This window comes from Opisthocomus hoazin, chromosome 9, assembly GCF_030867145.1.
Source record: "Opisthocomus hoazin isolate bOpiHoa1 chromosome 9, bOpiHoa1.hap1, whole genome shotgun sequence".
Lineage (NCBI taxonomy): Eukaryota > Metazoa > Chordata > Aves > Opisthocomiformes > Opisthocomidae > Opisthocomus > Opisthocomus hoazin.
The window spans coordinates 16,022,501-16,045,605 of record NC_134422.1 but is presented as its reverse complement, the minus strand read 5'-3'; the positions used below and the strand labels follow the sequence as shown (position 1 = coordinate 16,045,605).

Below are 23,105 nucleotides of genomic sequence, written 5' to 3'. Positions count from 1 at the left end.
GTGAAAATTTACAGATTTGATTAAAAAAGGGCACTTGCACTGCAAAGCTCTGCACACTGCAGGAGATCATAAAATAGGACACCTACATTTGTGTATTGACAACTGAGTGAAGGGTGAAACCTGGTTGCCTAAATACAGGCATCTGATGCTACTGTAGACATTTTTTGATACACTACTTCTTCTCTATCTATTATTCCAGTGTCGCATAAGAAGTCCTCTATCGTGTCTGCCAACCGTATGTTTGTGTTGACTATTGCAAATGGCACCAGAACGGTATTTTAAGATAGTGAATTAAACCCTTAAATTAGGTGCCCCAACCTGAAGCTGAATCCCATGCTTGTCAAACTGTCAGGATGAATTTCACCCTCACATTCACATCCTTAACTTGCCAAGTAGAGAAGGACACTGTCTAATCTTAGAAAGGCATTAATTTGTATTTAATAATTGGGAGGATTCTGTTGCTGATCTTTTTTTCTATGCTCTGTTACCTTCTCAAAAAGAGTTAAGTCCTTTCTAGTCCTGGCCATGTTGCCCATCCTTATGGGTCTACAGATGTTGCAAGTTTGTGTTTGGACTCTCAGCTGGGTATTCTGATGTGTCTTGTAGCAGGGAGAGTGCATGAATATTAGAACTAGACTTCCATATTAGGTGTGATATGACTTTCTTACCATGAAAGCTGATTTTTTCCAATTATGCATAATGTTAAACCTGCAAAGTAACAATGATAATGACACTAATGTTTTTGGTTATTCAGCATCAGGCTTTTTTGTGGTACTGAGTGCCCAAAAGCACGTTGAAGTGAATGATACATTTGTGTAGTTCCTGCCCACCAATCACACCCAAACGGATTAAATTAGTGCAATATTGGAACTTTAATTTTAAACTCTTCTGAGCATTGCCAGAAGTCACTCTGATCCAAATCCTTGTGTCTGAACATTTTTTTTTAGCCCTGATTCTGTATCCCTGTCCATAGTGTATGTGACATAATTTATGTTTGGAGGTAAGGGCAAGCCTGTTACAGCTTTGTATTGTGGCAGCTTACAAGTTAGCTATTCATAGTATTTCTCTAGAGACTCTTTTTGTACTAGACTCTAAGAAAGGACTAGAGAGAAGCTCAAGCCCGAGACAAGCAAACATTGACAAGGTTTTTGGTGCAAGATGGCAAATGTCAATAGATGAAACAACATCATGGAGATTTTGTCCGCAGATGCATAAAGCCTCAAAAATATTCAGTTAATCATCAGCCTTTTAACAAGATTTTAGTATTTTAGGAGCATGCTGTCAAGTCTAATGCAAGTGTAAATCTAATTAATTCCTTACCAGGGTAGCAAACCTCTCTGTTGTTTAGTTTACATGAATACATCGATAGACTGGCCCTGAAACATAATCCTTATCCAGAAAATCTGCTTTGAATATGGCTCCAGAGCCAGAAACCACTTCCTTGGTATGTCTGCATAGTGCTGCTGTGAATGTTTCCCATTTTCCGTGCTGGGAAATAGTTTCTGTAGGTGCTCCCCAAAACTCAAGCCTGCCATTGCTGGGGTGGAACAGCAGAGCCCACAGATCTGGGGACACCCATTGCCCTGCAAAAATCACAGCATGCCAGAGCTCCGGAGCGCCTGGCTTTCCTCCAGTTAGGCTCCCCTTTCAAACACAGTTCCCTTATCTACCAAGGGCTGGTTTGCTGCTGGACCTGCTGGCTCTGATGGCAGCAGGAACCTGTTTTGCAGATCTTAATATGTTTCAGCGAGCTGCTGCTGCTCCTCTTTGAAAAGCATTTCCACTGTCATTTTTAAGGAGTTGTCTACTTAATGAAAAATCTTCGCAAAGCACTAAAAAAAATTGGTCTTAAACAGTTTTGTAATGATGTTGCAATTTGATTCTTCTTTTCCTTAAGGTGTTAAACCTCTCCCCCAAAGATTTGTTGAATATTTTTTTAATAGTTATCTCTCATAATGGAAAGAAATACTGTTATTATCTATTATGTTTTATTATTTATTTTAATTGCATCAACTAGTAACCTCGCGAGTGGGCAGCAGCCATGCTAGGGTCGTGACAGGCACGGGAAAGATATCAGCTGAAGCAAATATAAAGGAACCTTTTTTAAAAATGCCATATTTATGTATTGGCCAGTTCATGGTTTATTTCCTGTCTGGTTTAGTACATCATAATACATTCACTAATTATCCTCGTTATTGCCATCATAAGAATGGTTTTCAGTTTCTTTAGGCACCCACCATACTAATCCCAGGTGTCACTAAGTTTCAAAGCTGCCTCGCAAGTCAATCCTTGCCTTCATCTCTTTGTACCTGGAGTCAGCAGCTCAGCACATGAGCTTTGGTCCTACACGTGCGAGCCTTGTGGGTAGTTAGTGCCAGGCAGCAAGCGGGATTTAGGCTTTTAAATATCGTATAGGATAAGAGGCAAGAAGCAGCGCATCACTTCTTTTGCCTCAGCAAAGCCAGGCTCTCTTACTGCGAAGGAAGAAATATTATTCTATGGAAACTGAGATCAGGGGGCTTTTCACTGGCTGAGAAGTGGAAACCTATGCCAGAGGGGGTCTTATACATATCAATATATATGTTTATATATACACCCCCCCCATATGTATGTATATATACATACACACATATATGCATAAGATATGATAGGACAAGGGGTAATGGCTTTAAAATGACAGAGGATGGGTTGAGATAAGATATAAGGGTGGTGAGGCACTGGAACAGTTGACCAGAGAGGTGGTGGCTGCACCATCCCTGGAAATATTCAAGGCCAGGTTGGATGGGGCTTTGGGCAATGTGGTCTAATGGAAGGTGTCCTTGCCCATGGCAGAGGGGGGTGGAACTAAGTGATCTTTAAGAGGCCTTCCAACCCAAACCATTCTACGATTCTATGATTCTGTGATTCTGTGTAGGTGTATGTATTTTAATCCGTGTGTGTGTACCTATGCCAGTGGGTGTGTACATATAAGTGCACATACATATATAAAAACCAACACTGATCTTGAGGAGTGACTGATTCTCTTTGTTTCTCACAGCAGTGTCTCAAAGTGATATGCTGGGTTTCAGATCCCAGGACCGTCTCCTGGCCTCATGGGTAGATGAAATACCCTTAATAGCCTCTCCTTTTTGGCTACAGAGTTTCTTTAACTTTATTATGTTCTGATCTGAATCAGATTGTAAGGGTCCTGCACAGCAGTCTGCTCTGGAAAATAAAACCAAAAATCCTTTCCTTCTGCAGTATCCTTCTTACTGCAATATTTACTGAACTTTGGACAGTGTTGGTGGGGGAGACAGAGCCACAACATCATCTTTTCCCTATCACATTTGAAATGGTCTCATCCTAGTGGGAAACAGGTATTTTTCTGTTTTCATATCAGCTTGCAGTCTTTTAGGAGGACAAGGTGAACTAATGATGGGTGATTTTTGCTTAACTGTATGGGGTTGAGATGCTCCTCCGTCCCAGGCATCCGGAGTCTTGCTGATGTCTCTGCAAGGCAGCTCCTCTCTGCTGCATGACCAGAGGAACTGCCTGAAACGCACAGTGTAGTGCTTGGCTATGCCTGCAATGAACAGGGAATTCTGGGCTGTGTGTTTTATATGACTAAAACTAGGCCTTAACTGTGGGTCTTAGTCAGTCTTTTGCATAAATCTCAGACATATCTTACCCTTGGAAGACAGTATGCACACATGGGTTCAGGTGTACCCTGGGGGAGAGAAGTCCTGCAGTGCTGCTGGTGTGACTATTTACCATGGCTTACTACAACTGAGGGAAATCAGTAGTGAAACTGTTCCTGATTTTCTCACTCCCCAACCAAATTCAGCTGAATAATACGTCCTAAGCACGACTTTGGATGGGATCCAAGATTTAAAAGAAATAAATTCCTCAGCTGCCAGTGGGGAGAAAAAAAAAAATAAAATCTGTCACTCCATCTCCAGCAGTTGTCTGGCCAGGGGAACGATGATATTTTAGGCATCAGCTCCTAGGACCACCACCTAGCACTGATGTCCATATGAAAGTACAAAAAGTCCATTGTACGTTTCACTTTTTTTATCACTTATATTTCTACACCAAGGCCAATACTCTGCTCAAGTGCGCAACCCTTCATTTGGGAAAAAATACTTCATTTTGACAGTATAAACTTTCTAGCAGACTGCTAGCTTAGGTTATTGAAGCTGAACTATTTCCTGCTGAATCCTTGATTTGTGATGTCATTTGTTATGTAGCAGGTTGTTGCCTTTTGTACATTGATCATCCACACATTCTCTCCATCAGATCCTGTTCATTTCCCGCTCTGTCCTGTTTATTACACATTATTTTACAGTGAAACTTGTAACAGACAAAATATCCTCTTTCTTTCCACATTAAAGATTTTTTTTCTCTGTAGCTTAGCAATGGCAAAGATGCAGCAGCCGCCTTGTACTTAGCCATGGTCTCCTTATTAAATGACAGATAAAGCAGAGACCTTCTGCCAGACCAGTCAGTTCCTAATTTCCTGTTGCCCAACACCTTGCAAAATGGGAATGAACTAAGACCTGGTCTTTTGGACCACTGGCCACTCCGTTGTACCTCCTAATGAGGAAGAAGCACTGTAATCCATCACATGGTGGATTTCTTACCACAGTAACACTTGCTCTGTGTGAGCTGCTTGTAGTAGACTCTAAACCACAGTATTGGTGCCCCACCAGTGTTTTGGCTTTTCAGCGTGGCTTGGCCCTCATCACTGCAGAAATCTGATGATATTTTCTTAGAGAAGGGTGCAGGAAGTAGGGCTGAGGAAAATAAATTGGAGGGAGAGGGAAAAAAAGTCTTCGATTAGTTATGCCACCGTGAATTCTAACACTCCAACAGGAAAATTAAGCATTAAGTTCTTACCAGACTACTTTCTGTGATTGTATGGGGTTAAAAATAATGCAGGAGAAAGTGTAAGGGAAGTGGGGTTCGTTTGTCTGAAAACAAGGAAGGCTGAAGAGTGTGGGGAACTGGAGGGAGAAGACAGCTGTTAAACAGAGAAAAAGGGCTGCTGATGATAGGAAGAGATCGAGCTGTTCTTTCCACTCCCTTGGGAACAGGACAAGCTGTAATTGGCTTAAATTGAGGCAAAGGCTATTTAGCTTAGGCTTTGAGAAAGAATGAGCAATGGTCTCAAGCTAAGAAGAGTTAAATACAGACATCATCAGCCTGGGGGGGCTGAAGGAATGATATGACCTTGTATGGCTGCTTTTTATGATTTCTTGCTAGGCTAACAGGTATAGAAAAATAAGCACTGACTGCAGCAGCCTAGCACTCACGCTGTGGGGAAAAAGCAAAAAAGTACCACAGCTAACTATAGCAGGGCTCTCCTGCATTTCTTTCACAGCAGTTCTCACTTAATGGTATTTGCCTATACACATTTGCCAACAGGCCTTTGATCGAAGGAACAAAGATTTAACATGAAACAGTTGCTACACATGCAGATGCTGCGAAAGAGGTGCTTTTTTTTTATTTTGCCTGATAGAAAATACAGCAGATGCTGAGGAAGAGAGAGATTTGACTACACTCCACCATGATATTTTGTCCCCTCTTCCAGACATGGCTAACTAGCCATAAACGGCAATTAATGATGTTTTGCTAGGCCACCAAATAGATATATGCATTTCCATTACAGTAGCGCAGTTATTTAATGCGACCTTCTGAATAATGTCTTTAACTCATCACATGAGAGTTCAGGAAGAAGTAAGCATAATGAATTAAAACAAAAAAAAGCCATAGAGGAGACTAAAGCAACCACCTGAGGTGTCGATAGTATCAAAGACTGCGACTTTCAAAGGAGACCAAGAGATTTATGTGCTCAGTTTCCACAGGGTGGGGGTGGGGTGAGGGGACTAATGAGTGAGACTGAAAGCGTAAAGCCAAGGCAGAATCACTGGGACTGACCCAGCTCCAGTTTATCACACTGAGGATGTGTGCGAAGGCGGCAGGGTGCAGGTGTGACCCCTGTGACAGCCCCAAGTGCGGTTGTTGCATGAGGGGAGATGCAGATATAGCAGGACACACTCATTTACGCATGGGGAGACTGTGTATGTATGTGCGCATACGTACAAGTGCATAGGTACCTGGAAAGCTATGGAGCTATGACTACACCTGTTTTGTAACCCGAACTAAAGCACGTCTCCAGACATGACTTTTAATCCATTAGGCATCTGTGCCCTTATGCAGCCCAGGGTAGGTGCTCCAAACTGGCATTAATCAGTTATGTCATGGATGATGACCATGTATCCTCTGACAATAACTTTTATCAACAGCTGAAATCAGTACATCCAAGATGTGGGCACTTCAGCTTTTATTACTATCCAGTGATATCTGTTGGCTTAGAGTTAACATGTAAATGCCTGAAAATTAGTTTTCCCATAATCAGCACTTTTTAATGTCCATTCAGCTATAAGGTAAAAAAAACACAGGAGGAGACACTTGTCTTCCACACAAAATCATACAAAAAGTCTCTTTTTATTAAATATACATAATTTACAGTTTAAGTCTTTCGTCTGTACAATGGTAACCGTAGAAAACAAAAGAAGCTAAGGCTAAATTTTTCCCATCCCCGAACAGTGTATTAAGACATGTTACATTGTCTACAAAACTGACTTGGACTGAGGCAACATCCTGTGGAATTCTCTTTAGAAAAGCAGATAGTGAAAGGGGAATAATCTAAATCTCCATTTTGCTTTTTACTGTAACTGAGAGACTCTCACATTACCCTTGGACAGACCATTAAAAGAAAAAAAAAGTCTTCTTTTTGCTTTGCTACTGAAATGAGCAGTGGTCTGAGAGATTAATATAATTTGAATAGAACAAAGTAAAATGAATGATGAATGGCTCATCTGTAGAAACAGCCAATTTTTTATTATTATGAGTATTTAATCTCAGCTAACTTTCACAGCCTGTGAAGCTACTCTTTTTGCCTTTCTTTTTTTATTTGCTTCTTAGGGTGTCTTTATTTTTCAAGTAGGATACAGTTCACCACAATTCACCCAGGGGTGGACTCCATTAAAATCCCATAAAATCCTTTCAAAGTCAGTGGGTGGACTCCCAAGTTGTTGGCAACAGACCACCCACAGATCACCCTTTCCTCTACACATATTTCCAGAAACGCCTGAAGGTGACTTAAGCCATGTCATGGGCTTAAGTTTAGCTGAAGCTCATTGCCTTATCCCAAGTTTTATCCAGAGTTCTGCTAGAAGATATACATAATTGCAACAAATACAACTCCTGTTGACAGCAGTAGGGGTTGACAAATATAAGGTCCTGACGTGAATTCATATACGTCAGCCCTAGTTTGCAGGAGATCTTCACTGCCCTTGCCTAGGGCAATCTGAGGCTAAATTCATCTATGATGTATCTACATTGACCTCAACAGGATTATGATGAGGTCTGAAGCTGGCCCTGTTTCTTTCACAAAGTGTGTTTCAAAGCAGGTCAGGTACTACACTGTCACTTAGATATAATGGTCTATGTTAAATATTTCATTTGCAAAACTCACAGAGTAGAGATTTTTATGGCTGGATGCCTGAAATAATATGTACCTGCTTGCTCTCCTAAACTGTATCCGAAATCCCATGCAGTGGGGTTGGGTGTCTGCGTACTCCTCTGTGTCACGAGTGGGATGTGAGGCTGCGACTGGCTGTATCTAAGCTTTACCTCAGAAGTAATCAGTTTTCTTTCTTAACAATATGCGTGCTCAGCATTGGCAGCGATGACAAAACACGTCAGAAAATGGTTTGCCTAAATGATGCAAGAAGGAACTGTAAAGGGCTATGGCATGCAAAAGTGATTAAATAAGTTCCCATGCAAAAATCGTATCAGACAGACTCTCTTTACAGTTGCGGGACTGAAATCCATGAAGAGAGTAATGACTGGCGTATCAAGAAGCAAATGTGTTGCAATGTGAACAGGAGTCAGTAGTTTAGAAAAAAGGTGCCACCAGCATCTGAAGTGAGGAAGGGCTGGGGAGAGGAGAGTCTTTAAGCAAACACCAATCTTTGGATTACCTGTTGTACCCAACATTTCATTAAATGTTATGATTTTTCAAGGAAAACCATCCCCAATTCTTCTTTGGGGTATCAAGAAGAGCTCCAGTGACCTAACTGGAGAGATTGAGATTAGTGTTAGTCAGAGGTTTGAAATCCTCTCCCATGTTTGAAGCACATCTCTGATACTTTATACATCATCAGGACAATTAAGGCTATGTTTTGGCAGGCTAACAAGTAATTAATCCTATGGCAAAAACAAATCATGGAAAAATACCTGAAACCCTCATATTCATGACGGTTACCATGACTGGTTTCCAACAGCATAGCCTTTCTGAGAGCTTTTGCCTCCTGCACTGCCTCATTGCAACTCTAATTTAGGAGAGTTAATGTCCACATTCCCCCTTGCCTGTCACCACCTCTAGGTGACTGCAGCTCCACAGTGGAGTGCAGTCTCCCTTCTGGCTGAACACCCAGCTGACATTTTCAGAACTATGCGATTGCTTTGAATTTCTGGTTTCTGTGATTGCCAGGAGAAAACTTATAACCTTAGTTAGAATTGTAACACAAGTTTCTCTGTCTCCTACCACCAGTTTGATAGCCCCACGTGTTAAAGGAAAAAGGAGATTAAAAGAAAACTAAATATGGCATGATACTGTCAACACAAACTGTTGCCTTAATCCTTCCTTAGCTTGGCTTGTAGACTCAGTACATTACAAACAACAAACAGCGACCTTACAAATTACAATAGTTCACCAGAAAGTGTGCTTTTTTCCCCAGTTTTTGTTTTTGTTAGAGTAATTTAGTGCAAAATATCACAAAAATAAGTACCAACATATAGAAATATCCAAACTCTTATATGCATGACTCAAAATAAACAACCAAAGAAAAAAGCTATTTCATCTAAAAGAAGAGTGTGTTTAGTAGTTTCATGTACAAAAGGAGCACAGAAGAGGGGGCCGCCCACACTGAAAGGGGATATGGAGAACTTTTCAATGGAAAAGGAAGCACAGCAAAGTGCAGAACCAAAGGGAACAAATCATGCTTTGAAGCTGTGATAGTAATTTGTGAAGAAAGCCCCCAAAATCCCAAGGACATGGTGCAACTCTAACTGTAGTAAAACTAGAAGTCTCTCACCAACCTCAAAAGACTCTGGATGAGGCCCTTGGTTTGGCAGGGATGTATGACTTTGCTTGTTTGATAAGTAGGCATTACAAAACTGCATGAAAGCTTTGAAGGAGCACTGGTTTTAGAGAGTCTCACAAGGTCTTTTGGCTTTTGCTCAAGTCTTTTACAAAGTGTTGCTTTCTGAAAAATAAAAAATAATTTAAAAATTAAAAAAAAAACTTTGTGTCTATGAAAAGCTGACAGTGCAAAACAATACTTGAAACTGGTCTACTTCAGTGTAGGCTTTGTGTATGTGATGGTAACAAATAACAATGGCATGAGAAGGTGGAGCACAAACTGGTCAAATACTGCCTCCTGTTACACTCTTGTTAATCTGGGATGAAGGATATGCTTCAACTGATTGACTTACACTGATGAAAAGGAAGGTTGATTTTGTCTTAAAGATGGGATTTGTTTGAGGGATTCATCTCTTCGAGAACTTATGGGTTCTGGATGAGCACTTCTTGTAATTTGAAAAGCCAACAGGTATCAGACATACCTGCTTGGGGCCAGCAGATACAAGAGATGACAGAAAGGAGACCTGCAATCTTACTACAGCTGCAGAGTTATTCTAGTTCATCTCAAATGGCACCAGACACATAAGGCTAGAAAGGCATCTTAGGGGGCTGAGTTAGCTTTAGATCATGGAATCTGTGTAGATCTGTCTACATGTATGCTATCTGTCAAAGCTCCCACACGAGACAATGAATAGATCTTGGATCTAGAACAGACTGGATGGAGAGCTATCCTCTCCCAAGATCCATAGATTACTGATCGGATGGCCACCTACTCAACTGGGTGCTTTGACACTTGATTTTCATTTATTTGGCTATAAGCAGACACATGCACTTCCTAAGCAGAGATGTCTAGTGTAATTTTAGATGCAAGGAGGTGTCCTTCCTCGATCCCAGCTGGCATCTCAATAAAAAGCAAGTCTCTTTTAAAACCTGTGCAGACGTGTCTGCTGGAACTGCAAGACTAGTGTAAGATTCCTATACGTAGACAAATTCTGCTAGAAGTAGCGAACCTATTGCCAGGAGCCTACCCTGTCTCTATAACCAATGGAGAAAAAGATGCATCTCTAGAGTGATTCGTTTAATCTTAAAGGGTGTCTGAGATATTTGCCCTGTCCTCACTGACCACAGGACAGGACTGGATGTCAAGTGTATAACAGGTAGCCTGTAAAATCAAGTGCACAATGAAACAAGCCTAGAAAAGACTCAGATAAAAGCAATCCTCGAGTGCTTCCATAGGTCTAAGACTTAATCTTATGCTCAGCAAAATCGATACCTGACTTCATTAGGAGAAGATTCATATCTCCTCACCTTAGTGAAATTATATGATGTATTGATTGCTCCTCACCCAATATGTGAAATATGCGATCAGCTAACTTCTAATATACACAAACTTCTTATTAAAATAAGGGTTTGGCTTACACTGTAAAAATTGAGCAATTGCTAAATAAGATGGCTTAAGTCTGGCTCAATCAGATTAAAATAAAGCAGAGAGAAAGCATCTCACGTTTGAATTTTGGCCGTCAGTTTTAACTTAAATGTCAGGGGGATCTCATATCTGATAACAGTACAGCCCTAGATGTCTTATTTTCACAGCTACGTTCACCCAGATGAGAATCCTGGTTTAACCAATGTGAGTTAAAAGCCTGTCTTTGTTTTCACTGCAGACATACCCTAAGTGCTGTGCCATGGCACGAACAAGAAAAAGAAATAAAAGTGTATGTGTTCAAAATTTACTCAAACCACTCACACTGTCTTGTATCTAGTAAGTGAATAAGGAGAGATTAAATACTTACTGCAAATTACATAGGTGACTTACTTAGGATGGATGTTTTATTTCCAAAAGAGAAATGGGACTCAATTTTCAAGGGTATTTAAATGTCTTGTAGTATTTTAAAACATTTCACAGCAAGACAGAATCAGAAATCCAACTGAAATTAATTTTAGTCATATGCTCATCTTGTTTAGTCACTTAAGCATTGATCCACATCCTCATGAGACTAAATTCCTTTGAAAGCTCACACCTCACTCGGGTGGCAGCCTGTGTCTCACTGAAAGTTAGTGAGATTTAGCTTTTTGACAGAGAGCTTTCATGTGTTTTCTGCAGCCAGATACCAGGGTTCTCAGTCAGTCCTTCTAGGCATCCAGCTCAGACTTTGCATGACTAAGTATCTTTATAAGCATGGCGGTTATTGGCCAAGTCACTTCTGGAAAAATCCATATGTAAATGACTCAGAAATTTCATAGCCTAAAAATCCCTGCGTAGCAATAATAATTTTCAGAGGTTACATACCATATCAACAGGTGAAAAAAAGAGACTGTATCGTTCTACCAGCCCCTTACCTTTGTTATGAAACTTTTCATGGGGGAAGGAAGAAAACCCAAACAACCAAACACCACCTCCAAACAATTCTTCGATACTCTTAGGTCTCCATTAAAATAAATCCTGACATTTTACATATAAAAAGTATTATCCCCAATGTTTACTGAAAAATGTTATCTAGAATGATACTTAAAAATAGAAGACCTCCCCACTTTAAGAGCAATTTCAAAAAAATAGCAGAAATGCCTTGTAATAGATGGGAAAAAAAGGTCTAATTTGATCTGTGGAAAATGAAAGCAATTTTAACACTGGTAGATCTTTGCAAAATTGGGTTTATTCTCTTTTTTTAAAAAATTATTTTTAACTGCTGTTAAGTTGTACTGAAGTAAATCTGATGATGTCCTCACTAAAGAAAGCATTGGAACAAAAAAAAGAAAAAAAAAGGAGTTACTATTAGGGTACTTCATATAGTATCTTTTAGCTACCTTTTAATAAGAAGAATATTGGCATCCTGATCTAGAAGATGAGATTTTAAATGTCCATACAAATGTGTTCATTTGTCCAGCCTTGTAGCATATAAATATTCACATCTCATTACATCCACAGGTATAGATGCACGTGTTTCTGTATACTCATGCATGCATTTATGTATGTGCATTTCTTTCTTTTTACAGATGCACACCAATGTAGCTAAATTTTCAAGGAGTTTTACCAGCCTGGGCTATAGTAAATGAGGATAAGGCAAAATGGACAAACAAATCACTTAGACTGCTTTGACAGGTCCAGGCTTGCACACAGCATTCCGCTTACACCTGCTCTCTGGCCCAGGACTGAGCCACTGAGCTGTATCTGAAATGTTTGCAGCAATGCTAATATCTACACTGAGTGATGGCAACTTGATCCTCCTTGAGAAACCTCAACATCTTGCAGTATCACGTGACAAATGAGAGGACTCTGCTTCGTTGCTCAGTCTCCCTTTTCCAGCTATTCCACTGCTGGAGCTGCTTTGTGCTTTGTTGTTGCACCTTGTAGTAATTTCATTGCTGGAAACTAACATGTAGGAATGCAGAGGATGATTTGTATTTGTTAGTTTGGCTAGAGAAAAATACGGACCTGTGGACTTTCCCCTCCTTCCTATTCCATTCTTCATAAAGCCAATTCAGTACATTATGAATTCAGAGACGTCTCATACAGAGGCCATTTCAGATGACTCAAACATGGGCAGAAGAGCCCATGCGCTCACTTCCTCCTCCCTCCCGCCATGCCAAACAAAGCAGTTTTATCTGGGGGGAGGGAGGGAGGGAGGGAGGGAGGCAGGAGGGCAGGAAGGAAGGCAGGAAGGAAGGCAGGCAGGAAGGCAGGAAGGCAGGAAGGAAGGAAGGAAGGAAAAAAGATAATTGCTTTGCCAGGATTTCATCGCAGAAGATAAAGCAACATAAAGGGAACACAGCTAATGAGTCATTACACATCTCACCATGCAGAAACACTCTCAGGTAATCATGTACCATGCAAACAGCCAGCATGAGGCAAAAGGGCTGTTGTCGACCACAGTCAAGGAAGAATGGCACCAATACTAACAGCAATATCAATATCATTTGCTTTATAAAATTGCTCAGTTAGAGTTCTGGTTACGGGGCTGGCCTCACATATTCCTCTTGAGAATGGTATCATTCCAAGCTTGCTTTCTCTTCACCTGATGCTAATTCTCATAAAGTCTTCCAAAAGAAGTGGTGAAGAATCAATGTATCCAAACTGTTATTTATTTGTTCTTCCTTGTTTGTCCCCTCCTCCCATCAAAAAACAACTAGCTACATACCTTTGCAATGCACTGTCTGGAAAAATAGCACCTGTTGCATGTGTAACCTCATCTCTAGTTTGCTGTGGGTTATTACCTCATACTGCAATTCTTTGATTTTCATCTATGTGAAAAGCATCACTGTGAAGAAACCCCTGGATGACTGCAGAAGAGTGTAGGGGTCAAAGAAGGAGATTCAGCTGCACAATTAATTGTCTAGAATTAAATCTTATCAAGAGTACTGCAATAAATATTTTTTTCTTAGCTGCTGGATTGATTCCACTCCTGTCAGAAACCTTGAAGTCTCACAGCGAATTCTACGTACTCTTCAGCAGCCGTGCGAAGGCAGCATGTCACACAGACACAAGCTGAGTATGAAAAACCTCCCTTGGTGGGACTTCTCCATTTCCTACCCTTAGAACATCTGTGACTGGAAATAAGCAGCTTCAGCCTCACACTGACACCGTGCAGCACAAATAAAGTGGGCAGGATTTGAATCTTCAGCATTGTTCACAGTCAGGAAAGGACAGAAGACTATAGAAAGACAGAGGAAAAGATTAATTCAAAGTAGAGTATTTGGGATCTTTTTTAACTTGTTTCCCTAATGTTCTTCCTTGTAAACAGGGTTGACTAAATATTAACCTTTCTAGACGTGACATCAGGAGCCTCTCTATTTAGCTTTGGAGAAGACATTCCAATTTCCACAAACTGGAAATACCAATCCATCTTTCATGCAGTTTTGGATTTTTTTCTTTTTTTAGAAGAACTAGTAGAAGGCGTGACTCATGTTTAAGATTAAATTATTTTTGTTTTATTCTTGTCCATGTACTTTTTCTCTGCCACAGCAGCAGCAGTGTTTTACCTCAGTGCGTGACAATCCTCCATATGACATGAACAGGTATATGCTACATTTCTAACATTTCAGGAAAATATAGATCACCTAATTCCTAGCAGCTTCCTAAAACCCTTGAAGATTCAAGCTACTATTTTCCATGCTTCACCTAGAGTTATGCTAGAGTATGTTGGGTCTACATAGCCAGCCTTATGAGATGGAGGTGAAAGAGGTGCATAGAAATGACATTTATTGTTGATATATATATAGTGTTGGAAAAGTACTGATAAGCCTAAAAGTTACAGTAAAAGGACAGGAGGTTGGGGGAAGGAGCTTAGTGAGAACAGTTTTATTTTTCCTTACCTCATACCAGCTTCTCAACTGGTATAAATTAATGTAACACCATTGAAATCAACAGATATATATCAATTCATATCATCTGAGAATTTGGCCAGTTCTTTATGATTGTTGTAAATGAGCTTGTAAAATAAATCAGGTGTTTAGGTCTCATTCTTTCCCTCTATCCTGTCCCAGTATCTGTAGAGCTACATGTTCAGCTACTTTACCTCTACTTTACATAGTCCAGCTCTAGCATAAAAGTGATGAATTAAATGGCTCCAGAGAAAAACATAAATAAATGTAGGGACTTTGAAACATACAGGAACCCACAGCAGAAACTAGGTGTGCATGTGGATCTTATTTTGTGTAGGGTGGGATAACAGGTCTCTTGAGCTGCAGAAGGAAACCGTGATTGCCAGGTTCTTGAGCAAAGAATGAGGCACTGCGATTGTTGTCAGTGTTTCCTGTGCAGGGCGGTATTTTCCAGATGAAAGAGAAGTTAGCAAAAAATGAATGTTTAAAAAAAATTACGAAAAGAAAAAAGGAAGGAATAAAGGAAGAAAGGAAGGAAGGTTAGGGGTGTAAGAGTAAGAAGAAATTGCATTGTCCATTAGATGAAATATTCCCGTTTGCACTCGCTCACTGTGTTCTGCAAGTCAATGTCAGCTTTAAAGGAGCTCTCGAGGTTTTCCGGGTATTCTTTCTCCTTTTTCTGGCTACTTCGATGTGCTTGTTTGTGCTGATAGAGGAATCTGCTCATGATGGCAACGATGCAAAAGATGATAAATATCACAACTGCTATTACACCTGAAAAGGGGTAAAAAAGGAAACACACAGAATCAGAGAATGGTTGAGGTTGGAAGGGACCTCTGGATGTCACCTTGTCCAAATCCCCTGCTCAAGCAGGCAGATAGACAGACTTTGGTTATGTTTTAGAAGACTCAGGTTCTTGACGATCCATAATGCCTTTTTGGGGGGGGTATACAACATCATGTGCCGCCTCTACTGGCTTCATCCGTAATGCAGGTGCCTATCTAGGTAGCTTGGTATGGATATGTGCTACTAAATACAGCAAATACTAGACCTGCATTAGATTACAAAACTGGATTTTATGGGGCCCAGATTTAAAGTATTCTAGATATTTACCTTTACAGAATTATTTTGCAATTGTAATCTTTAAAAATGAAGTTACCTCCAATCACAGCTGAATCGCTTCTGACTGCATTGGTGAGAGGCTCTTTTTCATCTGTCTTCCCAAAAGGATCTGCATTTGGTTAAACAAAACAAGACATATTTTCTGTATCAACTATATTCATTTTCTCTGGCTTAGACCGAAGCGTCCTCTTACCCTCATGAATTATAATCTGTTTTCAAAAGATGTGATTTGGGGGATTAGAGAATCAAACCAGAAAGCTCTATAAAAAATAAAGTGCGCTTGCAGGACAATTTTTTTCTGCGTCTTCAGGAGCAGTGTCTGTTAAGAGTATATTTAAAAGGAAACAAAAAGGCTCATACTAACATCTGAAAGTGTTGTCTCAGTTTATCGATAGAAGAATCAGAGAGAGATTTAAACTAAATAGTCCACTGGGAAAGGAAGGCTAGACAGATTTAGACCCGACCAATGTTTGTAGATACAGATACACAAGTCGAATTCAACCCCATAAAGAGAAGCAGTCTCTGCTTGCGACAGCTTCTTGGAAGAGGTGTTTTTCTCTCCATTGCAGAAATGCAGGGGTCAAATGGGATTCGAAACAGAGAGGGGTCAGAAATTTATTCCTATATTAAAGGCTCCTCGATGTTGGAGCTCTCTTGTGCCCCATCTATAAATGACTACTGTCAAAACACTTGGACCAGTTTACATGCTGGCAGTTTCAAATTCAGATCAAAACCTGAGAGATCAAGCCTTCCCTGAAGTCACAGGAGTTATGGCAGTGTACCTAATGTAGTCCTGCGTGTTTCAGAAAATGCTGTGTTTTCTACTGCTAGCTGAACCCAGTTTTTCTGCACCTTCACATTTCTTCTCCTTTCAGCTCACCCTTTCCTTTGATGAGATTCCCATCTGTGTTTCTCTCCTTTACAAGACTCCAGGCTATCATATAGAGGATATATGTGGGAGTTACGGATGACTGTCTCTGCTATATAAAATCATAGAGTGGTTTGTTTAAGTGGTTTAAGTGACATTAAAGATCATCTAGTTCCAACCCCTCTGCCGTGGGCAGGCACACCTTCCACTAGACCATGTTGCTCAAAGCCCCATCCAACCTGGCCTTGAACACTTCCAGGAATGAGGCATCCACAGCTTCTCTGGGCAACCTGTTCCAGTGCCTCACCACCCTCATAGTGAAGAATTCCTTCCTAATATCTAATCTAAATCGACCCTTTTTCAGTTTAAGCCTTTACCCCTTGTCCTGTCACTACAGGCCCTTGTAAAACTCTCCAGCTCTCTTGTAGGTCCTCTTCAGGTACTGGAAGGCTGCTATAAGGTCTCCCCAGAGCCTTCTCTTCTCCAGGCTGAAGAGCCCCAGCTGTCTCAGCCTTTCTTCATAGGAGAGGTGTTCCATCCCTCTGATCATTTTTGTGGCCCTCCTCTGGATCCGCTCCAACAGGTCCCTGTCTTTCCTGTGCTGAGGGCTCTAGAGCTGAACTCAGGACTCCAGGTGGGGTCTCACCAGAGTGTATATTACACTGCTTTGCCAGACTGATCTTTCCCATGCAAGAAGTGGAAACCAAACTGAGAAATTCAGTGTTGCAAGGTTTATTGTAATTGAACATCTTAGTAGCTGACACAGCCACATTCTGGTATCTCATTGCCCACGAAGATGTTTTTTATTGAAAGAAGCAAAAATTTCATATTTGTGTATCAGGAGGTGCTGAGTTTGTAATGATGGAGGCTTTGGGCTATTTAGCTTTTTAAAGGGGGCACTTTTTCTTATTCTCTACATCACCAATACTGGTCCCCAAAGAAGGCATCAGCCTCAGAGAGGTTTTCAGGTTTTAAAAGTTGCAAATCTACTGCTAGTTTAGGGGTGGAAGGATTTCTCATCAAACACATCCATATCGAAAAGTCAGGGTTCCCCATATCTGCAGTTCATTGGCTGAGCTACACGCACAAAAGTGACTTTTGGGGCCAGCTGAACACCTCCAGTACAACCATTATGGTAATTGGCATTGACAGATTTGGACACTCATGTTGAGACCTATTTACAAGAAGCCCCTTGCTTGGATATTGGGTGCCTATACTGATTTTGCCAAGAAACAAATAGTCATGGCAATGCTTCATTTTATTTACTACATTTGTGGGACTGGAATTGGGATAAAAATTGTTGTTTTACACATAAATACAGATAGAATCATATAAAAGGTTATGCTGGAAGGAAAATCTGGAAGTTATTTAGCCTAATCTCAAGCCTTTGTGCCTAAGCTCAAAGCAGGGCCAAATTTAAACTTAGATCGAGGTTGTTCATAGTTTTGTACATCACGGGTAGGTTCATCTCGTTTATTTTTCAGTATCTCAGAGTTAGTTATACAAATCAAAGCTAGTAATTTGGGCTCTTTTTATTTAGTCAAACAGATCAAAAGAACCTACGGATACTTTATACCTTAAGATGGCTGTCAAAGATGGACAGTGTGATTTGTCTGTTTCTTTCCACAAACAAGAAGAGGGGAGTAACCATTATTTTAGACTCAGGACGATGTAACTTTCAGATAGTGGAAGTTTGGTGAGATATTTTCTGCCCCAGCCCTCAGCTGGCTCCAGTGAAATCAGTTACAATAAAAATTCACATCTGTTAAACATTAGTCCTGTATTAGAAAAAAATCTCCAGCTGGTATCTGGTGCAATAGAGTCATGAAATAGTCAAATAGAGTAATGAAAAACTCCTATGTGTGAAAAAAGCATAAAATTAAATTTCTATCTGAAAAATTACATAAGACGTCATTCATGCCTAAAAGATTATGTAAGATCTAACACTAAAAGCTATTAAAGCTTCACTATTTTTTGGTGACTTGTTACCAGAATTTAAGCACTGAGAGGAAACCAGAACAAATGTTGGAGATCAGTTTCAGAATGGAGGCCAGCAGACACAGACCTTAAGAATTATGTTTTGCCTGAGAAATAAAATCAGGATACAAGGAGAGGAGGGTTTGTTACAGTGGAGCAGATGGCATGTGACAGCAGAACAGTCTCCAGTAGGAACACAATAAACTCTGAAGCCAAGGAAAAGCAATATTGTGTCTCATATGAGACCTTAACAGGACAGCCTCCTTCTTTTAGATAAAACTGATGACATTGCAGTGTGAATCGCCAAGGCTGGAAGTCGCTGAGGTTGGAAGGCCCCTCTGGAAATCATCTAGTCCAAAACTCTACTCAAATCAGGGTCTATTACAGCAAGTTTGGTTTTGGGTTTTGAATATGTCCAAGGATGAAGACTTCACAACCTCTCCGTGCCTCCTGCAACCTTTGGTAGGTTTCCTGCTCATTGGGATGGACCGTTCTTGATCTTGGAGGAAGTGATCCTTGAACTAGCTCTCCTGGATGCCTCTTCTCACCAGGGCTGTATCCCATGGGATTCTTTCAGGCAGTTCCATAACCAGGTCAAAGGTTGCTCTCCTGAAGTCTGGAGTTGCAGTCATGCTTTCCGTTTTTTTTCCTTCCTCTCAGGATCCTGACCTCTACCATCTCATAGTTGCTATCACCAAATCTGTCCTGGCACCTCCCTGGCCAGTTCCTCCTTTTTCTAAAATACCAGGTCCAGCACAACTAGCACAGTGAGACAGGGACTTGCACTGTTCAAGCTGCTTTTCAGAACAAAAAAAAATTCTGTGTAGTTTCTGACTTATGAAAATGTTGGCATTTTTTACTTTAAATGTATGAATACCTGCTCTTCAGCTGGAGTAGACAGAGAGCTCAAGAATCCAGCATTCACACAGCTGAATCTTGTCTGGCATTTACGGTATTTTAATATTTAAAAAAATTAGCATAGTAAAAGTCCATTATATCTATGCCATCAGAGTAGAGTTCAGAATACCAAAACCTCTACATATCCCTCAGCAAGGAAGAAGGTGATTTGTAGATCTTGATTAAATATCAAAACCACAGCAAGGCACCTTTCATTTTGTGTTTCCTAATCAGAACGAGCGTGTACGGATAACAGAGTGTGAATGGATTTTATTCCATATCTTCTGACAGGAAACTTTCTTGAAGACAACAAGTATTCCTCTCTGAAGGAAAGAGCTTCAATTGTTTTCAAGTCAGAAAAACAGAAAGCTTTTTTCATACACTTAGAGAGATTTCCTAAAGGGCTTTTTTGCTGTATCTGTACATTACAAAATCGACACAGACATGTATAGTCAACTTTGAAGTTCTATTTTTCTTCTCAGACACTCAATAATGAGAAATCGGGAACAGATCAACTGAGATATGAGCAGTAAATTTCAAAGTTAATCCTTAACTCCATCTGCTTTTTATTTCTTAAAATGTGTCCTTTCCACATATAAATGTAATTCTCAAGTACATCTATACAAAGTATAATTTGCTACAAATTGGATTTTTTTTTTAACGAGAAGCTACTGCCCAGTGCTCTTACTATAGCATATAAAGACATGAAGTTTACAGAACTAACTTGTTCTAAAGATCTTATTCAGGCTTTAATCAAGTCTAGTGTGAATAGTGAGGCACTCGTGTCAGTTAATTAATCATACTGAGAGGAAATAATATTTTAAAGCATTGAGTGGCAAAAATAGGCATGAATTTTTATAGTAATTCTGTATGTCTGATGTAACAGTGCTTAACCTTGACAACAGAGAGCAACTGATCATAAGCTTTAAATATTTAAGTCCAAAGATGCTACACTCTTCTCTGTGTTCTGTACTGCAGTTCTGAGCCTCAGGTGTTACTGTTTTCTAAGCTCTTTAGAAAAATTAGATCATCGAGGTGACAGATCACAGGGCAAGGAGTTCATATTTTCAGTAGCATTACCCATATGCTATCTACAAGGCACATTTCTTCTGTGCGTCACAGCAGATACCTTAGACAACTCTGAGCGATGAGAAGAAAGTTGGGGACTGGAGAGAAGCAAAGACGCCGGCAGCCATTCTCCACAGAGTAATCAGCAGCCTTTTTCCCTATGCAGAATGCGAATAGCATCATTTGTTTTCTGCTGAACATCTTAGGGAGAAGCTGCAGGACATGGTGATTTGATGCAAGTGCAAATGTCAAAGGAATCATATTATGATCTAAACCAGAGTTTTATTAGTTATCAGAAAAGAGAAAGAGGCTTCATAGGTCAAGGGGCAAAAAATAGCCCTTAATTTATAACCCTTTCTAGTCATTAAGAATTCTGCCACATCCACTGGTGATTAAAGCAGCAGCTTGATTGCCCCTGTTCCTGGTGACAACACTTCCAGCTGCTCTGAGTTTACTTCCCTGCATACAAATTCACACATGCAAAATACTTCCCAGAGGACAGCTGCAGGATTGCAGAAGACGAACGAACTATTGGGATCATCTTACTTGTACCGCTCAAGTAGTGCTCCTTCTCTTTAGCCTGAGAAAATAAAGTATGATCGTTCAATGGAAGTCACGCATGTGTGTCAAAGGCTTTGTACAGGAGTTTTTGTTCATTTCTGCTAGGGTGGGAACAAATTCGACTTTGTTTTATGACTCCTACTGCTTCATCACCACTGGGGTATGGAAAGTGTGTAACATTCATGTTCTTCTGTGAGATCTGCAGCACTGGAGCTATCGAGAGTGGACAGGAATGGCAAGTCAGGTGCATAACCATACTTCCAGTGCTGTTTCTTCTATGTCTTTGGGACATTTTTGTTTGTTCTAGGAATGTTTTAGGCAATCCAGGAAGTTAGTCTGAAAACTTTGTTTTAATATAATGACTTTTAAAGGGGCCTTGGCTAATCCTAACACCCATACTCAACACTCCTAACTCTGAGAGAAAAGGCAAATTCCCTGTTCCAATATTTATACTTTCACAATTGCATTACAACAAAAAGGAAGGAAACCTCACTCTACAGTATCCTTTAAATTCCCCATTCCCCGTTTGGCAGGACATACCTGATGAGGAATATATCATGGTTACCGTGTTCACATCAGCTTCCATTATGGATGCACAGCTGGATTCAGTCAAAGAGCCTTTGACAGTCACAGGAGCAACACTGGGATGGCGTAAGGCAGCTTTCAGGGGAGCAATGTGGTTGTACTGAACAGAGGACAGGCAACCAGTGAAACCATAGGCATTTGCCTTTGAGACTTCGGGGTCCAGTGACAAACTATCTGCAGTACAACAGAAAAACACTCAAGGAATTATCTATTTTAGGAAGACATTAAAAAAAATAATCCTTTTTTGCCTTGCCCACCCTTTTTACTTCTCTTCATCCAACCTCAGCTGTTCAGGTGCTCCTTCTGCAGCCTACAAGTTCTCCCTGGTTTGGCCCCTGAGGCTCCCATTCCCAGTCTTTCCTCTACAGGACTACTTAGATTGCATCAAATTGGCTTGGACATAAAAGCCTGCATTGTGCTACTTTCCTCATCTATTTTCTCTACTGTCTGGACAATATCTAACACATCATAGGTGCTAACCATGGCACTAATAATAATAATAATAAACAGTAAAAATAGCATCCTGGGCATGATGCTCTTTAACTTTTTTTGCATCTGTTAACAACCTCAGTTTCACAGATATGGACCATATGTCAAGGCATTCTACCTCCTCCACTCTTTTAATGAAGGAGCCTGCTCTCTGCTGTCTATTATACAATGCTTCATGTGGCCTAACATTGAATGGCTTGCTAATATAGGCTTCTATCCTTCTTCGAGGGTTTATTTTTCAACTTACTTTTCCAATCCACCTAATCATACTACGACATTTTTATAATCAGAGTTCCTAGGAATCCTCCTAGTTATGAGCCAGGCTCTCACTCCGCTAGCCCTATTCCACTAATAAAATAAAAACTGTACCTCTTTTTATCTAACTCAAAACCAAACCCAATATCTCCATGCTCTTTTCCAGCCTGAAGATGAGATGGAGCAATTAATTTATCTGTTGGTCTGTATTCATTTAAATTTCACAAAGAGAAAGCCAATTCAAAGGTCAGTGTTTTTTATTTAGTTTGAAATGTTTTAATATCAAAGATTATTTGGGAAAGTCAGTGAAGGACAGTGAAGCCGTCTTTTCTTTCCTCAATACTCTCATTTATTTACTTTCCAGAAATTGAAATTCATACTGCTCAGAGGTCTGTAACATGATCCGCCTTATATCTAGGTCAATCAAACAAGAAAACAACCCCACAAATGCACACATATAAGATATCAAAAGTTATTCAAAGTCTTAACATTTACCTGCTAATGAAAAAAACTTCTAGCACCAAAAGTTTTAGAAATACTTCCAATGACATTGGAAAATAATGATTTCCAGCTTTTCATGTTCATTTTCAAGGCTTGAAAGAGTAAGATGGTGAACTTTAAAATAAGTTCAAATTTTTCCACTACAATTCAAACACAATCATTTTACACGCTCTCAGCCAAAAGGATTTAGGAAAAAAGTAGTCCTTCTCTTATAACTGACATTGTTACCTGAATTACATAAACTTCTTTTACATTTAAAAAAATACAGAGAAA

The 23,105-nt window shown here is 40.1% G+C and overlaps 1 protein-coding gene across 2 annotated transcripts in view; it reads right to left on the bottom strand.

The window, feature by feature from the left end:
- Positions 1-23,105, bottom strand: part of CNTNAP5 (contactin associated protein family member 5) — a 349,771-nt gene that overhangs the window by 21,841 nt on the left and 304,825 nt on the right. Inside the window, exons 22-24 of one of the 2 annotated variants that reach the window (XM_075430019.1) lie at positions 21,543-21,761; positions 15,669-15,740; positions 6,451-15,283 (exon numbers count right to left, since the gene is read on the bottom strand). In XM_075430019.1, coding sequence (XP_075286134.1) covers positions 15,087-15,283; positions 15,669-15,740; positions 21,543-21,761 — 488 coding nt within the window. In that variant the 3' untranslated portion in view covers positions 6,451-15,086. Of the gene's footprint in view, positions 1-6,450; positions 15,284-15,668; positions 15,741-21,542; positions 21,762-23,105 lie in introns of those variants that run through there. The other variant, XM_075430021.1, reaches the window with a different exon arrangement.